This window comes from Peromyscus eremicus, chromosome 16_21 (genome assembly GCF_949786415.1).
Source record: "Peromyscus eremicus chromosome 16_21, PerEre_H2_v1, whole genome shotgun sequence".
Taxonomy (NCBI): Eukaryota; Metazoa; Chordata; class Mammalia; order Rodentia; family Cricetidae; genus Peromyscus; species Peromyscus eremicus.
In genome coordinates this window covers 3,641,492-3,660,556 of record NC_081432.1, presented here as the reverse complement: position 1 = coordinate 3,660,556, position 19,065 = coordinate 3,641,492, and the positions used below count along the sequence as shown (strand labels likewise).

At 53.9% G+C, this 19,065-nt stretch overlaps 1 protein-coding gene across 1 annotated transcript; it reads left to right on the top strand.

Annotated features, from left to right (window-relative positions):
- Window positions 1–4,631: 4,631 nt before the first annotated feature.
- Window positions 4,632–16,328, top strand: Ip6k3 (inositol hexakisphosphate kinase 3). The gene is made up of 5 exons (XM_059282365.1): window positions 4,632–4,830; window positions 10,814–11,012; window positions 12,076–12,251; window positions 13,183–13,358; window positions 15,554–16,328. Exons 1-5 carry the CDS (start codon window positions 4,632–4,634, stop codon window positions 15,992–15,994), a joined length of 1,191 nt encoding a protein of 396 aa, XP_059138348.1. The 3' UTR covers window positions 15,995–16,328.
- The last annotated feature ends 2,737 nt before the right edge of the window (window positions 16,329–19,065 follow it).

Below are 19,065 nucleotides of genomic sequence, written 5' to 3'. Positions count from 1 at the left end.
CCTACTTCTTCAGTTTGAGACAAGGTTTCTCTGTGCAGCCCTGGCTGTCCTGGAACTCACTCTGTAGACCAGGCTAGCCTCAAACACAGAGATCCATCTGCCTCTGCCTCCCTAGTGCTGGGATTAATGGCCACCAGGCCTGGCAGCCACCTTGTTTTTTTGAGATGAGATCTCACACCAAACCTGCAGTTCTCCAGTTTGGTTAGTCTGGCTGGCCAGAACGCCCCAGGGACCCGCTGCCTCTGCTCCCCCAGGGACTGGGATTACAGGCCATCCCCGAAGCAGGCAAGGCTGGGCTCACCCTGTTCAGCCCCTTCCATTGACCACTCAGGGCCGCCATAAACCAGGCCTAGCATCCCTGCCCTCTAGTCACCCACTCCTGCCCTCTCCTGCCCTGTCTCCGAGGGCATTCCCTGAGCAGGTCCTCTTCAAGTTCCCCAAGGCTAAGCCAAACCTCTGCCCTGCTCCTGGTCATTTCCTGGGCACCCCAACTTCTGCCTCTCCCAGCCCAATGCAGAAACCCCCTTACCCTTCCACAAGGACTCCTGTTATTAGCAATCCATGTTGACTATACAATGAATAAGATCCATCAGGTGTTTCAGTGTGCGCGTGTGGAGGGCCTAACTCACACTCACCCTTCCCAGGCTCGCCATCGCTCTTGTACTTTCAACCTTGTTTTAGGTTTCATAGGAGAGAATATAATGTCTATTTGTGGTGCTGGGACTCGAACCCAGGTCCTTGTGAATATTATGTTCTTGCTGTTTCATGACTGAGCTGTATCCCCTCACCTCCAGCCCAGAGGGCTCATTTTTCAGCATAATTTTTCCTCTACCCGTAACCATGAAGCACTCGTTAGACCGTTAGTATCTGTTGATTGAGAAACAAATGATGACAAAAACCTCCAGGAATCCGATAAATGCCTTTAAATGAATTTGTGCACCGGTAATTATAGTGCTTATGCATGCTTGGGAAATGGCCAGGCTCCCTGGGAACCTACCCAGATCATGCTGGGGCCTAGTGGGGAGGGTCTTGGAGAGTCCTAGGATCCTCACTGCTGATGGAGCCCAGTTGTCCCTACCCCATTTCAGAACAGGGAGTGTCCCCTAACCCAGCAGAGACGGGCTGGCTGCCATTCAGCCTCATAGGGCTGCAGGGTAGGGCTTGTCCTGATGTGGCCGGCCCATGGCCTTACTACTGGCCTCATGGCCACACCCCAGAGGCCCAAGTTAGCCCTGAGGCTGCTGGAGTGAGGCCCAGTGACGCTTCATTCAGGACATGACCCAGCCAGAGGGCAGGAGGGAGCAGGTGGGGCCACCTGTCCGCCTTCTGGGGCAAGGGGCAGCTCTCTGCTGAGCCTCTTCCTGCTGGGGGTGCCTCCTCAACTCCTGTCTGCTCTTGTAGCTTTGCCGTTCCAACCTCCCCAAGGGCGCAGGAGAAGGGGAAGGCGAGGACTGAGGACTGTGGGGCTTCAGGAAGAGATGTAGGCTAGAGAAACACTCTCTTTCCAAAGCAGCTAAGGGTCTCCCGAAGGTGTGTCAGAATGGGAGTGTCCCCTCAGGCAGCACCTCACTTGCCTTCCCAGCATCCCAGCTGACCCAGACATCTGGAGAGTCGCTTGTGGGCTGATGTCCGTGTGGAGACTCCACAGAGCAGTCTTGCATGCTCTGTCCCCTGAGCCTCGTGATAGGGCCATGGCAATGCGCAGTACAACAAACTTCTGTCTATTGCCAGCTCATCCTCAGCCTCAGTGAGCTGGAGTGGGGGGGGGGGTTGTTCGTGACAGATCCTGGGCTTCTGACTCACAGGAAGAAGAGCACGGCCTGTGGGCCTAGATACAAGGCCCAGACAGCTAGAGCTATTTATCTGGGACTTCAGGAGAGGGGTGGGAGGATGAGGCCACCTCTACCTCAGACTCACAGGGTTGCAGGCCACATCAGAGGGAGTGAGAGGAAAAAACTTCAGACTCCCTGGGAACCAAGGTCCCACCTCTGAGGAGCAGAGCCCACTCTATAGCTGCCTCCCCCCCACCCCCCCCCCTCCCACCCCTCCCACCCCCCCCCACCCCGCCCACCCCCCCACCCCTCCCACCCCTCCCACCCCACCTCCCACACCGCTCTCCTGCCACTCTCCCCAGCTGCCTCAGAACTGCAGACTGCACAGCCCAGGAACAGGAATACCTCGAGAGGTTACCTGGCCTAGAACCTAAGGCCTGCAGGAGCGAGTCCCTCACTTTACCCGGCCACCAAGTGCAGTGTTCTTAAAGACAGGCTGGCTACCCTGCAGACTGGCCCTCAACCCAGACTCAGGGCCGAGGCTCTGCCCCAGGGTGCAGGGACCGCTCTACTCCCAGAGAAGGTGTAGCCAGGCCTGAGCATCTCACCTCAGGAAAAGAACAGCAGGCGGAGGCAGGAAAAGAGTCTCTACAGCCAGAGACTCACCCTCAAAAGGTGCTGGCCGCCTGGCCAGGAAGCTCTCAATAGCCCCTACCTGTCCCCTCGTGACAGATTCTACAGAGGTGGAGGAGTGGTGCAGTCACCCCACCAGGACAGGCACATTCACCCAGAGAGGGGCAGGGACCATCATCAAGTTTGTCCCGGAACCACCCGCATCTTACAGGCGACTCTGGCCGAGTCTCAGCCTCTTTTGGGGGGCGCTCAGTTTCTTGATGTTTAAAGCAGTAAAGGACATCTGATGTTAACAATTCCGGCCTCCCAGCAAGCTGGGAGCTGGTGAGCACAGGCTAGGCTAACAGGCCTTAGTTCACATCCCTGCTCTCCTCATCCCAGCTGGTACACACAGGAAAGCCTCTAGACCTCTCTGCCTCAGCTCCTCAGCTGGAAAGCGGGCTGCTAGCACCAGTTACCTCGTAGGGTAGTCGTGAGGGTTAAACAGTCCATCTAAGGGATCCAAAATGTCACGTGGCATACAGCAAGGGCCCCGTGTGTGGCAGTACGAGGAACAACGTGGAACCAGGCAGTGTGTGTTGGCAGACTTGAACTGGCATCTGAGAGCCATGCCCGGCAAGTGTGGGGCTGGGCCCAGGAGATGAGCGAGAGACGGGTGCTTAGCCTCCTTCCAGGACGGGCTATAAATGAACTTTACAGCTGTACCTCTAGTTACCACAAGTGCCACTGCCTGGGGAAAGGTGAATCACCACAGGCTGACGTGAAAGTTATGGGGGCTGTACTTTCCTGGCCCATGTGGTCTGTGGCCCCCTTCCCTTAGCTGTCCACACATATCCCCAGCTTCTCTAGGATCCTGAAAGCCACCCCACAGTACCCCACCCCCACACACACCAGTGGCCTCTCTCCACCTCAGGATAGAAATCCGGAAAGGGCCCTTTGGGGTTACTGGCCCAGCCTCTTGCTTCAGGCTTTTGCCCTTCCCTCCCACAATGCCTCACCAGCCACCTCAACACCCCAGGCAAATGTACGGATGCCAGGCAGAGCCCATGTCCCATCCCCCTCCAACAGGTGTACTCTGTGGCCTAGAGGACGGGCAGGTCAGGGGAGCCTGTGTGGGGACAGGGATAGGACAAACTTGGACTTTCCATACTGTGGCACGCTGGCAGTCCAGGCCGCTGGCAAGCCTCTCTAAGCTTAGGTCCTGAACAAAGTGATGGGCACTGCTGTGTGTGGAGCCAGCCAGCCATGCCCAGGGCCTGGAGGGAAGGTCAATTAGAGGGTTAATGATGCCCAGTACTGCCCAGTCGCATGGTAGCCAGGAGTCCAGCAGAGGGAGAGGTATTAATAACTTGTGGTGAGGGCCCCGCTGTGGGAATGTCCTCTCAGACGGGACAAACACTCCACAGAAGAGCGACCCCTCACCGTCTCCTTGGCACTCTTCCGAGACAGAGTCAGAATGACTTTAAAAACTGGTTTTCCAGAGTTCCAGGTGAGTCAAGCCCACTTTAGGGAACTCAAAGGAAATGGTGGCCCTGGGCTCAGGGAAACTTCTATGTCCTTGTCTTAAATCTGTCCCTGACTCTATGTCCTGTTCTACTGCATAGAGAAACTGAGGCCCAGAAGGCTTCGGTGACCTGCCCAAGGTCACACAGCAGCCGTATCAGTTCATCATAAAAAGTAACACAAATAGCATAGCTCTGCTCTGGAGAAACAAAGCAATCGTGTCAGGAGTGGGCACCCAGCAGCTCCGCCTGCCTCTCCCTGACTAGAGATGGATATTTCCAGAAGAAAGGCAGCGTGGCAGAAGTCAGGACTAGACCCTGAGCCCGGAAACTCATATTTGCGTGGGTTGCTTGATAGTTTTAATAATTAAATTCAAAAGGTGCAACATAGTTATTTAAAATCTCCCTCTTATCCTTGATTCGTGGAATCAGACCACGGCCAGTTCCTCATGAAGATTACTTCAGAGGCAATACACACCTATGTGCCATTTTGTTTTAGGGCCCATGGGTGACACACCCAGAACACCCCCTTCTTCATATAATTTCTGTCTTCCTTTTTTTTTTTTTTTTTTTTTTTTTTGCCAGAGAAGTGTGCTGCCGGGAGTCACCTGTACCGGGACAGCAGTAAAGGCCAAGAGACAGAAAGCCGAGGACCACGGGCAGCCCACCCGGTGGGGGCAGCAGCTTCTGCCTCTTGCCTTCCTTGGGAGGACTTGGTGGTGCCATGGTGGTACTGCGCAGCACCGACAAGGCGAGCGGCGGGGTCGGCGTGCCGCTGGAGCCCTTCCTGCACCAGGTCGGTGGCCACCTGAGTATGCTGCAGTATGACGCGCACACAGTATGCAAGCCCCTCGTCTCCCAAGAGCAGAAGTTCTACGAGTCCCTGCCCCTGGCCATGAGGTGCTTCACTCCACGGTACAAAGGTGAGCGGTGGGGCCCAGGCTCAGCTGCACGCCGCGGCGGCGCTGCTGTCACTGGGTATGGGCTGCAAGCCTGTGTGGCGACAGCCCTCTTCCCAGCAGCCAGTGTCCCTGCGCTAGGGTGTCTCTGAATTCCTCCAAGCCTCCAGATCATGAGTGTTCATGGCTTGGGAGACAGGTCAAGCTACTTGGCTTCAAAGAATTGGGAATAGTATCAAGAGATGCCCAGTCCCACTGGGTCCTGATGGGATATTCTACTCTGCTCTTTGGGAGCGGTATGGGTGTGGCTGTGGTTAAACATATGACCAAGGGAGGTCTCCTTGGTCTCCCTATGGAGAAGCAGGCCAGACAGGACATGGGGAATCAGGGACATGACTTGGTTAGGAGTCCACAGAGTTCCCACTCCATACAGGCATCGCAAAGGCCAGGCTGCCTTCCAGTGTGTGCAGCTGGGAAAACTGTGACATGGGCAGTGTGTGTCCTGGAGCCAAGCACAAGGTGCTTGTGGGAAGAAAGAGCTCAGTAGAAGGGCTGTGCCTGTTGGCTTTCTTGTCTGGTACCCCTGCCCAGATCCAAGGGTAGGAGTTTGGTCTCCACTCAGGGCTTGGTAAAGGAGGTCCTATGGAGTTGACTGCCAGGTGACCCCCCTCCAACCAGGACATGCCCCTCTAAAGAATCTTAGTTTTTCATGACGGAGGGCTGCTGCCCTGTTTCTGAAGTGTCTGCAAGGACAGCAATTATGACACTCAAACAAGCCCATGAGAAACCCACTGTGGGGCTGGGGACATGCCTCAATCTTCCGAAAAGGACTTGCCTAATATGTATGAAAACTTGTTCTCCATCCCCAGCAATGCACCAGCTTGAGCATAGTGGCACATGCCTGTAACACTCTTTCTCAGGAGGTGGAGGCAGGAGGACCAGAAGTTCAAGGTCACTCTTGGCTATGCAGCAAGTTCAAGGTTCAAAAAATAAACCCGTTGCATTCCAGGGCTCAGGACAACCGGGAAGGCCAGATGCATCCGCACTGGTGTTCCCAATCATGGGCTTCATCAGGGCTCCTAGGTTCCATTCCAGACCTGCCAAGCAGGACCCAGGCAGGAGTCAGGACCAGGCGTCACTTGATCATGGACCTCAATGGGAAGGTCTGCTAGGCGCGACCAGACCACAGGCCTGGATGTGACTTCTGAGCCTTGTTTCACACTGGGTCTCTGTGGTGAGATGGCTCACCCGCTCCTCCTGGAAACCAGAGGAGGACAGTGGGCCACCTGTGGGGCCTCCACTCTTGCCTGCCCCGGCCTTCCCCACGGTCTCCCAAGGCCACAGGCCAGCGCTGACTCTGCTGGCTCCGGGTCACTGCTTACTTTGTGAGAGCACCCACTGGAATTAATGTCTGTCCTTCTGTAACATAGCATAGGGTAGCAGGTCCTGGCGTGAGGTGGACCCTGCCAGCGGCATTTCACGCTTGCTCAGCAAAGCTCTGGAGCTGAGAAAGACTGTGGGGGTCTGCCACAGGCAAAGGGAGAGACTGTTCGGGTCTTCAGGAGACCCCCACTTCACCATGACTCTTTGTCCTGTCTACACAGGCCTTTGGTGGGGATGACAGGGTACTCTCGGGTACTAGACACTTATCCAGACCTCTGCTTTCTGGGGGTACCTCTTTGGGGCTCTAACTAATTACAAGATGCTCCCTGCTTAGAAAAGGGTTACAACCCCAAATAATCATTGTAAGTTAAAAATACCATAAATGAAAAATGCATTTAATAGACAGAACCTACCTCATATCCTAGCTTAGCATGTGGTGTGCCACGGGAGCAACTGGGAGTGAAGCCTCTGCCCGGCGTCCTGAGAGGCCTGTGTCGTGTATCACTAGTCCAGGAAAAGATCAAAACTGAAAAATCAAAGGATATTTTCTCTTGGATACATTTCACTCACACCATTATGAAGTGGGAAACTTGTAGGTCAGACTACCCTGCACTGGGGCTCCCTGCACCTCCAGCCAAAGGTTGTAGCTAAATGATGACCCGCGCTGCAGGGTCTTGGTCAGCCTTGCCTTTGGGGTGTCTTACAGAGGGTGTTTCTAAACACAGTGGGGGTTAGCTGGAGCAGAGGACCTCTTGACTCCCTGGGATAACGGATGACTACCAGCCGGCCTAAGAGAGGGCTTGGGTGGCACCCCAATGCCAGACTTTGATGAAGCAGAAATACTGACTCACTCTCTGGCCATGTGAGGAGACCCTAGAGCAGGCCCAGGGGGGACACTTGGTTCATTCTTGGGTACCTGCAGCAGAGCTGGGAAGTAATGGAGGTGGCTGGTTTTAACCAGTAAGAGGAGGGGTAGCAGCTGGTCCATCATGCTTTCTCTGAGCCATTGCAAGGGGATTCCATACCCTGGTTTACATAAACCTCATAACCCCAGAGACACAGAGGAGGAGAGCCAGCTTGCCTGAGGCCATGAGAGGCGGGGCCAGGATCTGAAGCCCTGATGTCTAGCTCTAGAGGGTGGGTTCTTGGCCCCTTTACCCACTCCACTCAGCTACCTGGAGTGCCAATTTCAGGGCCCATCTATCCCCAGGAGGGAGGAGACAGTCTCGCTCAGAAGCACTCAGCCAGAACATCCTGTCAGTAGAATAGATAACCTCTGCTCCTCCACAGGAATAGCTTTCTCAGGGAGGAGGGGTAATTTCTGAAGTGGCTGCTACATGCCATGGAGCCATCCTACTATGCCTTCTCCCACAATGGCCTCAGGAGAATTTCGGCTATGGTGGCATTCTAAAAGGCAGTGCCGAGTACCAGCAACTCGCTCTAGATCTTAGCTGGGTTGGCTGCTTTGCCGTCTTGGGGCTGTGTCCCTTGCCTCTCAGGCGGCCTGTGGGCCTTGGGTGAATGAGGACAGGCACTTGGGTTCAGTTGGCGGAGGGTTTGGCCAGATTCATATTACAGATGGCGGCGGTGAATGTTCTCATAAGCTTAAAAATAAACCCACGATGTAATATCCACCAAGACTCGGGAAGCTGCTTGGTCAAACCAAAACTGCTGAGGTGCTCCGGGCATGCCAATCGTGGCCATAAGCACTCTGTCGGCCCAGCTGGCAGACTCTCAGGCTGAGGTACTGGGAAGAGCTGTGGCAGGCCCCGAGGCGCCCAGTCGGGCCTCAGCAGCAGATCTCAGGCCTCCGGGGTCTGAGCCCCATTGTCACAGTGGCTCCTGACCCTATCTATACACAACCCAAGCACCAGAGAGTCTGGGTGCCCCTGGGTCAAGGGCAGGCAGCCCGGCTGTTCACAAGGGAGATCTCAGCGGGTCGGCTCTGGGGAAGTGCTGTGCTGGGAGAGGGGGAGACAGGGAGGGCACAGGGCCTGGGAGACACAGTGACCCCATCAGAGGCAGAGGCTGAGTGGCAGGGACGCTGTGCCGGTGGTGAGTCCCTGACAATATGAGAAATGGAAATGACTTTTGGGTTTTATTAGTCGGGGTTATTTGCACCTCCACTCGCTGGCATTTATGCAGGCACTCCGAGCAGATGAGATCAGACAAGAATGAAGCCTACAGCGGTGGGAAGGTCACATTTCTTGTCTCTCTGGGGAGGCCTCTTGGGCACAAGCTGCCAAGAACTGTGTTTTCTGGCAGGCATGTCACCATAGGCTCTCAAGGAGAAAAGGCCAGGGGCTGTCGGATGGGAGCATGAACTTAAAGAGACCCCAGAGGACATTGCTCTTGGCTGGTGGGGCTTCCTGGACCCACTAAGCAGCTAGAAGGGCGCAAACTCCCTCCAGTACGGGCACAGGGCAGCTAGTGCTTTCTGTTAGTCACAGAGGCTTCATGTTGAGATCTGGAAGGTTCTCCTCCCCAAAACAAACACAGCAACCTCCTGCTGAGGACTCAGGGCTGGAAATGCAAAGCTCGTGCCCCAGCCCTCTGTGATGGTACTGCTCCCTGAAGGTCCAGAGAGCAGACCGGCCAGAGCTGTTTCTGGGAACACAGCAGGGGTGTCCCTCATACATGCGTAGGTAAACACAGCCCGACTCTCTATCACTCCGTGGAGTCCTGAGCAATGTCTTATGACATGTCCCTTCAGCGCCCACCTGTTAGGTGGCTGTATGACCTTGGCTCAGACTCCGTGACCCCTGCTGCACCACCAACAGCCTACGTATGTGCTGTAATTTAGAAATCACAAGTGAAAAATGAACGGTGCCAGTCCTGGGCCACATATAGTAAGAGAGATGAGGAAATGTCCCCAGCCGGCCACTCCCAGGCACAGGACGAGTGAGCATGACAGGCGTTGATTCAGAATGAACACCGATGTCAGATAAACACATTATTACTATTGCTGAGGTGTCTAGAGGATGTAGGGGCCTGGGCGGGGTGGAGGAGGAGGAGTGTTTTCAGGAGTCTAAGAGAACTGCACGTCCCTCCCAGGCTGCAGAATTAGGCCACTAGGAATCTGAGATGACAGGACTGGCCTGGGAGTCCACTGGGCTAGTATGGATGGCTCTGGAGAGCCACGTGCTGAACTGCAGAGTGGCCCTGGGAAAGAGGGTCCACAATGACAGCCCCCAGGGGCTGGGCAGGGATGCAGGCAGGAAAATCGGCAGCCTCCCTTGTCTTCTCGGCCAAATATTCACCTTGCCAATCATACTGGGGAGGTGACCAAGGGGCCTGGGAAGAATGTAGAATATATAGAAACGCACAACTCCACCTCCTCTCCATCTCAGTCAGTAGGAAACAAACCGTGTTCGAGAGAGTTTTTAAAGGGACCATGTAGAAATTCATGCAGGCTTGAGGGCGCACTGAAAACGTAGACCCTGCAGGCATTTGGGGCGGGAGGGAGGAGAAGACCCCCTGACCCACCCACAGATACATGGGGGGCACAGATGGCCGAATGAGTACCTTCCTTTCCTTACCCTCCCAGCCCTGCCAGCACCCCGCTGGCCAGGGCCACTGGGAAGCAGAGCGCAGGAAGCCATCAGGGCACTGCCTACGGTCAGCTCCTCAGCACCAAGCAGGTGGAGAAGCTGAGGAGTGGTGAGGACAGAAACAGGCGGAGGACAGGGCCACCTGATGCCCTGTTCTCACAGAACAGGAGGCTAAGGCTGTGGCGTGGTACCAGAGCAAGCCCAGGTACCGCTGGATGCCAAGCTCCACAGAGGGAGACCGGCCTCCTCCACTACGACAAGGACTCTACAAGGTGACCACGCAGTGTGAATGCCCAGCACAGATAGCTTTCTGTCCCACCAGAGTGTCTGCAGAGAATACAGAGCATGTGGTAGATAAGCTTTGGGGAGGTCCTTGCCTACATGGCCTGTAGTTTTCCTGCCGTGATTGCCAGCTGTGGTGGCAAGAGATACCACATGTTAGGGAAACCTCGAAGACTCTGGAGTTTTCTCTAAGAACCACATGTACCCCCATCTCCATATGCTGATGGATACAGCCCAAGATGATGGCTGGGCACCAGTGGGAAAGGCAGGGGACAAGGCTCTGTCTGATGGGGGACAGAGTCCCAAGTCCAGCCCTGCCTCGGGAAGGCTTCCTGGGAGAAAGTGGTTGGATGAAGAATGGGGAGAAAGAGATGGCTGAGGGGGCAAAGAGGAATGGGAAGGGGATGGGCCAGGCTTCCGTTAATGGGCGCCCCCTGGAGGTGAGGAGAACCAGCTCTGAGGTATCCCAGGTTGGCCATGGATGGGTTGGTCCCCGTGTAACTGGGAAGGTGTGGGCAACCGTGCAGGCAGGAATCCAATTCTAGAACAGTGTAGCAAAGTGTGAGAAGTGAGATAGAGAAGAGCACAATCCTAGGTCACCCCAGGCTACTTTCCAGGGGGTGGGTAGGGAGGTGGGGGGAGATATATTCAGGACCAAGATCAGTAGTCTTGACTCTTCCTTGAGAGAGGAGCTAGGGAGAGAAGGAGGCTGCCCAGGGCCACTAAACTCAACAGCTGTGACCCACAACACATGACCTGGTGTGTTCTTCCCTCCTTCCCATGTCCCGCAGGAACCGTCACAGTGCGTCTCCGGAGAGACAGCAGAGGCCATCTGGGCCTGGTGGCCAACCCACTGAAGGAGAACCTGGAGCCTCTGCAGGTCTCCCCAGACTCCAGAGCGGTAGCCATCTGGCAGACACTTCAGCAGTCTGCCAGCAGTGACAGCAGCCCCCGTCCCCTGGCCCAGCTGGCACGCTCACTCAAGGAAAGGTGAGGGCCACTGAGCAGATGACAGAAAGCTGGGTGTTCGTCCCTCAGCAGGCACCACACTGCCCCTAAGGCCAACTGCTCCATGTGAGGGTTGGTGTCAAGAAAATGAGAAATCGAAATGAAGGCTTAGTCTAGAACAACCAATGTTGCAAAGAAACGGGGGGTGGGGGGATTGTCTCTTCCGCCCTTTCTTGGGCGTGGATGGGCACGTGTTCTAGCTCACGGGCTGACATACAGGCAGAGCCTGTGTCCAGAGCTTGTTTAAATACCTGCTTCACTGAGACCACACAGGTCTCTGGGGGAGAGTATGCCGCCGCCGGAAACTTGGAATAGTTTATAGAGAGGAAGTGTGCCTAATTTCTCTTGAAAGTCAGCTTTTAACAGACCAGGGGGGAAGACACAAGGAGAGTGAGTCCCAGGAGACAAAAGAGGCCCCCAAGGGCCTCGGGACCTCAGAGAGATCTTGGGAGCCTCTGATAAAGTCAGCTGACCTTTCTCACGGTCCCCGGGGTCTTTAAAACATTTATGGGAAACAAAAGGGATAAGATACAGTGACAACCATGCTCTTCCCCAAGGAGCCACAGATCTAATTAAGCTCTTGGCTCAGAGGCAGGGCTATGTCGTCACAGCTGGGGCCAAAAGGCAGCGGGGACACACTCCGTATGGCGTATGGCGTTGTGAGGTCTCAAGGTCGTAACCGCATACCAGGGCATGAATCCAGACCCCCAGCCTTGAGATCCTAGATGGGGTCGCCATCCCTTTCCTTCATCACTTTGATCCCAAGAATGGACCTAAATCACTCTAGCCCTCTGAGGGCGGCACACCTAAGAAAAGCCCCCAAGAGGACCTGGGCCTGGCGTGATCTAGTGTCAGGTACCCAGTTTGGGCAGGGAGGCTCTCGGGACCCTGCGGTATCTCTGGTGGTTTGGTGAGAGAGTCCTCTGCAGCAGTCTGGGTGGCCTTTGACAGAGGCCATGCCAGAGAACCCAAGCAGTGAGCCACAGGCATCCTTGCCTCTGGCTACTGCCGCCTTGGCTGTCTTCAAATGCTTCTCTCACCACAGCACAGCCAAGGTGCTTCTGAGCTCCGAATGCCACCTCGGTACCCAGGCCTCCCCGCTGGTGGAAAGTGCGGATGGGAGCCAGGTGGAGAGAAGGGGCTTTAACCCGTGGGGCCTGCACTGCCACCAAGCCCACCTGACCCGCCTGTGCACGGAGTACCCGGAAGACAAACGGCACCGTATCCTTACTGCCCTTGATTAGCACACAAGATCTCCTAGGGCAGGTGTAACAGATGGACAGACAGCGGGCGTGTGGGGACACACACACACACACACACACACACACACACACACACACAGGCACAAGGAGACAGGTGGGGTGGGGAGGGAGAAAAAGATGTGCGGTAAGTTGAGGGTATGAACCCACAAGCCCAGGGTCTAAACCCACAAGCCCGGGGTCTAGAAGAAATCAGATCCGTTCAAAAGAAGACCCAGAGAAAGTGGGGACATCCAAGGAGTGGCTAGGCTGGGCCCTGGCATGCATGTCTCTGGCACTTCAGCAGTATAGGAGAGATGGGGCAGGGTTGGTCCCACCCCCATTCCAACGTCTCTTCTGTCACTTCACTTTCTACCTGCAGCCCAAGAACTGTGGAGGGACCGGCCCCCTCCCCCAGACGCCGCCAGGTAGTTTAGGCCCCTCTGCCCCCCAGAACTTGCTGTAAACATCTACTGCTCTTGCAGTATTTACTATGACACATCTGCCGCCCTAATCCCTAAGAAGCTTTGGAAGGATAATTACTCCGCTGAAATTAATATTCCTGCAACTTGTCTCCAAGGCGAACATCAACCCCCTTGTCCCAGAAGGTGCCGGCCCGTTCAGTGGCCCGGAGGTCTCAGCCCTATGATTTTCTGCCATAAAATGTAAATTGGGCATGGCCTGCCAGGAATTTCATGCCTGCATTTAAATTTCAACCTCAGAGCAAAATGGGAAAAGGTTCTCATAAACTCCCCCTAAATAAATGGACTTATTAAAGCAGACTGCCAGTGAATATCTTGCATTCTTAATAGCCAGGTTCCTGGGTAAGGCTGGAAAGGGGAGGGAGCAGCGAACAGGAACCTCAGGTACTCCGACTGATGACCCCAGAGGTTTCCTTGACTTAGTGCCTCCAGGGTTCTTGCTCTTGGAAAATGTGGTGTCACAATACAAGCAGCCCTGCATCTTGGATCTAAAGATGGGGACCCGGCAGCACGGGGACGATGCATCTGAGGAGAAGAAGGCCCGTCACATGAAGAAGTGTGCGCAGAGTACTTCAGCCTGCCTGGGTGTGCGCATCTGTGGCATGCAGGTAGGTAGGTGTGGAGGGCTGGCTGCGAGGGTCGGAGGCTGGCATCCTGGCAGGCCTGGATGCCTGTCACCCACACCTCTCCCTCCAAGCAGAGGCCATTACCTTAAGGAAGGAACAGAGAAGGCTGGAGGGAGCTCTCCAAGCAAGGAAGCCTCCGGTCCGATGGTCTGAAATGCTGGGTGCTTGTTGTGGTGTTTTGTTTGAGACAGGCTCTCAGGGAGCCCAGGTTGATTTTACACTCCTTATGTAGCCGAGGCTGACCTTGAATCCCTGATCCTCCTGCCTCCACCTCTGGAGTGTTAAGATTACAGGAGTTAAGTTGGTTTTTTTTTGTGGTGCTGGGCTGGAACCCAGAGCCTCGGCGGGGGAGGCAAGCACACTACCACTGCCTTGCATTCCCAACCCCCACACTGGCTTTTTAAAGAGCACCACTGAGGACAGTCCAAAACTCAGTCTCACCATTTGAGGCAGCTAAAACTTCGTGCGATGGTCCTGTGGATCCTACCCGTACTGGGAGGATCAGTGTGGGCAGGGGTTGGAGAAGAGCTGAGAAAATACACCTGGTGGCTTACTGATCCCACAGGCGTGATAGAACTGAGCCCTGTCTCCTTCGGGTGGGGTGCAGCAACCGGTTCTTTTGAATTCTTGTTAGCTATCTCTCATCTGCTGCTTGGTTGGGTTAACCAAGTGGGAAGGCCAGAAGCCACTGAACCCAGTCAGAGGGGCGGCTTGTTCCCGTGCTGCCTGGGTCCCAAACCTCTGTACTTAAGAAGCTGTGGAAGGACTGCTGGGAGAGAGGCAGGAACCTACCCCATCTACCAGGCTCTGTTTTGACGGCAAACGTTATCGCTTTCCTTAATCGAAGCTGCCACCCCTTGAAGCTGGAAGTTGAGTCCATAAATTCATTGCACAGATGTCCCCGGGAAGGCTGGGAATGCAGTCCTCGGAGGACAGGGCGGGATGATTTGTGGAGTAAATGGAGTCTCTCTGCGGACCTCCAACCTTCTGCAAGTGACCTGATTTATCTGGAGAGTGACGCCTGTCACGTGCTTAGGAAGGCTGATTTAGCAGCTGATCTCCGGTCTCCCAAAACCCTATTATAGCTTTTTCTGATTAAAAACAAACAAACAAAAAACCACGTTATGTAACGTGAAGGCAAGACAGGCCTCAAACAGTTAGCCATGCCCACGTGTGCCAAGTCCCCACTGGCTGTTTAGCTGCAGGCTTTGACTCAGTCTCTACTGCCCCCTGAGCTGTCTGATGGACTGGGTGTGGCCACCATGGTGTCCTTCTGATGGCCAAGGCGTGGCAAGGGCAGAAAATTGAGACTGTGAAGAAAAGAACCGTTCACTGCACAGGGAGGCTATGGACCTCTTTCCACTTCCCACGCTCCCGGTAGCTGCCTGCAGGCCCCACCCACACCTGATCTAGCCCATTTCTTTGCCTCAGCAATTCACCTGGACTGTTTGGAAGAGCCATTCCTGCGTACTTAAAATCTGTGAGAAAGGACTCAGTAACTTTGTTAGGGAGAACTTAATCGAACTGGCTCTCTGAGTCCATTGGCCCAGTTTCAGGTTCCTACTGCAGCATTCCAGCTTGAGTTTGCTAATATCTGAATTGAAGACGGCCAGAAGCCAAGATTTAAATCACGACTTGGAAGTTGACATCGGAAATTCACAGGAAAGGCGATCCAAACCTCGGAGTGGTGTGCTGAGGGTCACCTCTGCGGGTGAAGGATCTTTGGGCCTTGGGTTGAGACCAGACCTGCAAAGAGAATACTTTAAAATGCCACACTGGAGCATGCTGGGAGACCACCTCCTGTGCATCTCAACCACTCTTCCCCAAATCTCCTGGAAATCACCTCATATACTACGGGAATTTGTGATGCTGCCACTTTATCACAAGCAATTTTGATTTGCTTTGTTTTGAGATAGGGTCTCATGTAGCACAGGCTGGTCTTGAACTCACTATGTGGCTGAGGATGACCTTGTGCTTCTGATTTTCCTGCCTCTATCTTTCATATTCTGGTTTTATAGGCTTGCACCACCATGCCCGGTTTATACTGGGGATTGAACACCAATTTGATCTTGCTAGGCAAGCTCTCTATCAACTGAGCCACATCCCCAGCCCCCAGGGCACTTTTTTTTTAAAACGTTTATAAGCCTTCATATTTTCTCTCTCTTTCCCAATGTAAGGTTTATCAAACTGATAAGAAGAGTTTTCTCTGCAAAGATAAGTACTACGGAAGGAAGCTCTCGGAGGAGGGGTTCAAACAAGCCCTTTCTCAGTTTCTCCATGACGGAACCCGCCTGCGCACAGAGCTCCTGGAACCCATCCTTCGCAGGCTGCAGGCACTGCTCACGGTCATCAGGAGCCAGAGTTCTTACCGGTTCTACTCCAGCTCCCTCCTCATAATCTATGATGGGCAGGAGCCTTCCCAGAACGCTCCTGAGACCACCCAAGGCAGCCCCTCCGGTGACCCTGCCAAAGTCGATGTCCGAATGATTGACTTCGCTCACACGACGTACAAGGGTTCCTGGAATGAGCACATTACCCACGAGGGACCAGATCCTGGCTATATTTTTGGCCTGGAAAACCTCATAGGAATTCTGCAGGATATCCAAGAGGGAGAATGAAGGTTGCTGGAACTTTCTAGAATTTTCTAGGCTACAGATTTTGCAAAGGGACCCAAGCTAGCGTAGCCTAGATCCCCTGTAGGTGTCTTTATAATAACCATATCTACCTTCAAAAGCCATCTCCAAGCATGGCTAGCAATGTTGACAGTTGCTACAGAAATCTGCACTGCAGGCATCCACCCGCCACCCGGCATCTTCCACGGGGCAGCTCCTCTGGGAGCAGACAGTGAAAGCCGCACCATTGTCGCCTGGGTCAGAGGCCAGCACTGCAGTGCTGCAGGGCGCCTGCATTCCAGAAGACATTTCTGTTGTCATGCTGCAGTCCTCCACAGCCATGAGGAAGAGGAAAAAAAACAAAAAACAAAAAACCTCCTGGAAGAAGCCTTGAGGAATATTCTGCTTGTGTGGATGGGCCACCCCACAGGCAGACGTAGCTAATGCCTGTCCTCTCCTATGGTGAGTTATAGGTGAGACAGGAGTAAGTGAACCCTTTTGTCCATCTTGCCCGCCTTGTACTGGCTGGGGTGCGGTGGGGTGCAGCTCGGGAGGAGGGCTTATGCTTCGCATGCCTGAGGCCCTGGGTTCCCTGAGGCCCAGAGTCACAAAATAAGAATAACAATAATAATGAATGAATGAATGAATGGACAAGGAAAGGCCCAGGCAGACCCTGATACCCCGCTTGGCATGTGAGGAGAGGTGTCCCCACAGACTTCTGGGGGGTGGGGGCCACACTGTGACCACATGGTGATGCTGACCTGGAAATGCAGCTTCCAGCGGAGGTCGGGTGCACCGCCAGAGGAGCCAATCACTTTCGGCTCTCTTCTCCATTTCCATTTATTTATTTTGGGTGTGGGTAGGGGGAGTTGGAAGCAGAGAACCTAGAAGACCAGGAAACCCAGAGCGATGTTTACAAGAGTGGTGGATGCTAGTATATAGGAAAGCAGAGCAAACAGGTCTAATGAATTCCTTCTTCTGCAGCATTGGAACTTATTACAATGCCCTGGAGCCCGCTGTTATGCTATGCTCCCCAATTAGGGAAATAAATTTGTTAATAAAATTGCTGAGGTCACCAGTGATTACTGGAGCGCCTTAATACCCTATCTGTTTGTTTATTCTGGTCAGCGTGCTGTCCAGTACTTACAATTTATGAGAAACTGGAGTGTACGGCAAGAGCAGCTCACCAGTTACCCGTGGTCCCCCAGGAAATTTGGTAGCAATGGGACTAATAAAATATTCACATTGGGTGGGGAGGAGGAGGGCTGAAGTTGGTAGCCTGCTTGCCTCGATCCCAAGAAGCCCTGAGTTCCATCCCCAACACTACACTGCACGGCAGTGGGTACATGCTTGTAATCCCTGCACGTGGGAGATGGAGGCAGGAGGATCAGGCGTCCAAGGTCATTTTTGGCTACAGAGTGAGCTTTAGGCCAGCTTCGACTATATGAGACCCTGAGTCAAGAAAAAAAGCGAAATTGCACGTGTCTGCAAGCAGGCTCAGAAGGAAGGGGCCTGGAATTTGAAACCCCCCAGCACAGAATTAAGGCACCACCAGGCTCTAATGATAAGTGTGACATTTCCAAAGTCCACTCTGATGGAAGGGGAAGAGTAGCGTGGACAAGAACGCTCCTGTTTAGTTGTGCTGTACAGTGGCGCACGCCTTTAATCCCAGCACTCTGAAGGCAGAGGAGGTGGATCTCTGTGAAGTCAAAGCCAGCCTGGTCTACAAAGTGAGTTCCAGGCCAGCCAAGGCTACCTAGTGAGTCTGCCTCAAAAAAGAAAGAAAAGGACATGGATTTCAAAGCAGATCAGCTTTCCAAATTACGCTCTGGCCAAGGTAATGATGTCATAATTTGCATACTCTATGCCCTTGGCAAGAAAATGGAAGCCATCCGGAAACAAAGTATCTGCCAATGACAAATCAGATCCCTGGAGGCTGGGGTACCACACCAGCCAAGTCCACGGTTCGGTTCCCCAAGCAGCCGCCACCTCCGCTCTCTCCCAGCTGAGGGACTGGCCTGGGGCACTACTACACAATGCCCTCCTCTTCCTTGCCAAGGGTTGTTTCCACTACGCCCTTCCTCCTCCTCTGTGTATGTTCAAGGCCCAGACCCAGTTCTGTTCTCAAAGACGACCCCAAAGAAATAGTTATGGTGAAAAAGGAACAAAGCTGCCGGGCGGTGGTGGCGCACGCCTTTAATCCCAGCACTCGGGAGGCAGAGCCAGGCGGATCTCTGTGAGTTCGAGGCCAGCCTGGTCTCCAAAGCGAGTTCCAGGAAAGGTGCAAAGCTACACAGAGAAACCCTGTCTCGAAAAAAGGAAAAAAAAAAAAAAAAAGGAACAAAGCCAGGTTTAGTTTTAGGTAATGTTACTGCACCCAGAGGGGTGGCTGTGGTCTGGAAATTCACCCTGGCTCTGCAGATTTCAAAACTCAGTGGACAGAGCCTGCCTGGCCCAGCTGGGGAAGGAGAGGAAGAAAGGGGAAGAAAAGATTAGGTATGGCTGTACTTGGTGACTCAGTTTCCTCAGAACTGACCCCAGGACTGAAGCACTTTAAGGAGCATGGTGACCAGCATCCCAAGCCACGCACGTGAGACAGCACCCAGTGATGCAGAGGATTCATGTGCATGGTGCAGAGGACTGGCCCTGTAACCCCTTTTATGTTAGAGAGGTTTATTGAGAGGATCTGCCTTAGTTGGGGTTTCTGTTGCTGTGATGGAACACGTAACCAAAAGCAACTTGGGGAAGCCAGGGTTTATTTGGCTTACACATCCAGGTTACAGTCCATCACTGTGGCAAGTCAGGACAGGAACTCAAGCAGGGCAGGAACCTGGAGGCAGGAGCCGATGCAGAGGCCTTGTTGGGGAGCTGCTTACTGGCTTGCTCCTCATGGCTTCTTCAGCCCGCTTTCTTTCTTTCTTCCTTTCTTTCTTTTTTTCGTTTTTCTTTTTTTTTTTTTTTTTCCGAGACAGGGTTTCTCTGTGTAGTTTTGGTGCCATCCTGGATCTCGCTCTGTAGCCCAGGCTGGTCTTGAACTCACAGAGATCTGCCTGGCTCTGCCTCCCGAGTTCTGGGAT

What these genes read in the sequence shown, in the direction of transcription:
- Ip6k3 (XM_059282365.1), top strand. Translation starts at nt 4,632, where the DNA reads ATGGTGGTACTGCGCAGCACCGACAAGGCGAGCGGCGGGGTCGGCGTG. An exon ending in CTTCACTCCACGGTACAAAG is followed by an intron (nt 4,831 to 10,813) that starts GTGAGCGGTGGG and finishes CATGTCCCGCAG; the next exon opens with GAACCGTCACAGTGCGTCTC. An exon ending in CCCGGAAGACAAACGGCACC is followed by an intron (nt 12,252 to 13,182) that starts GTATCCTTACTG and finishes TAGTGCCTCCAG; the next exon opens with GGTTCTTGCTCTTGGAAAAT.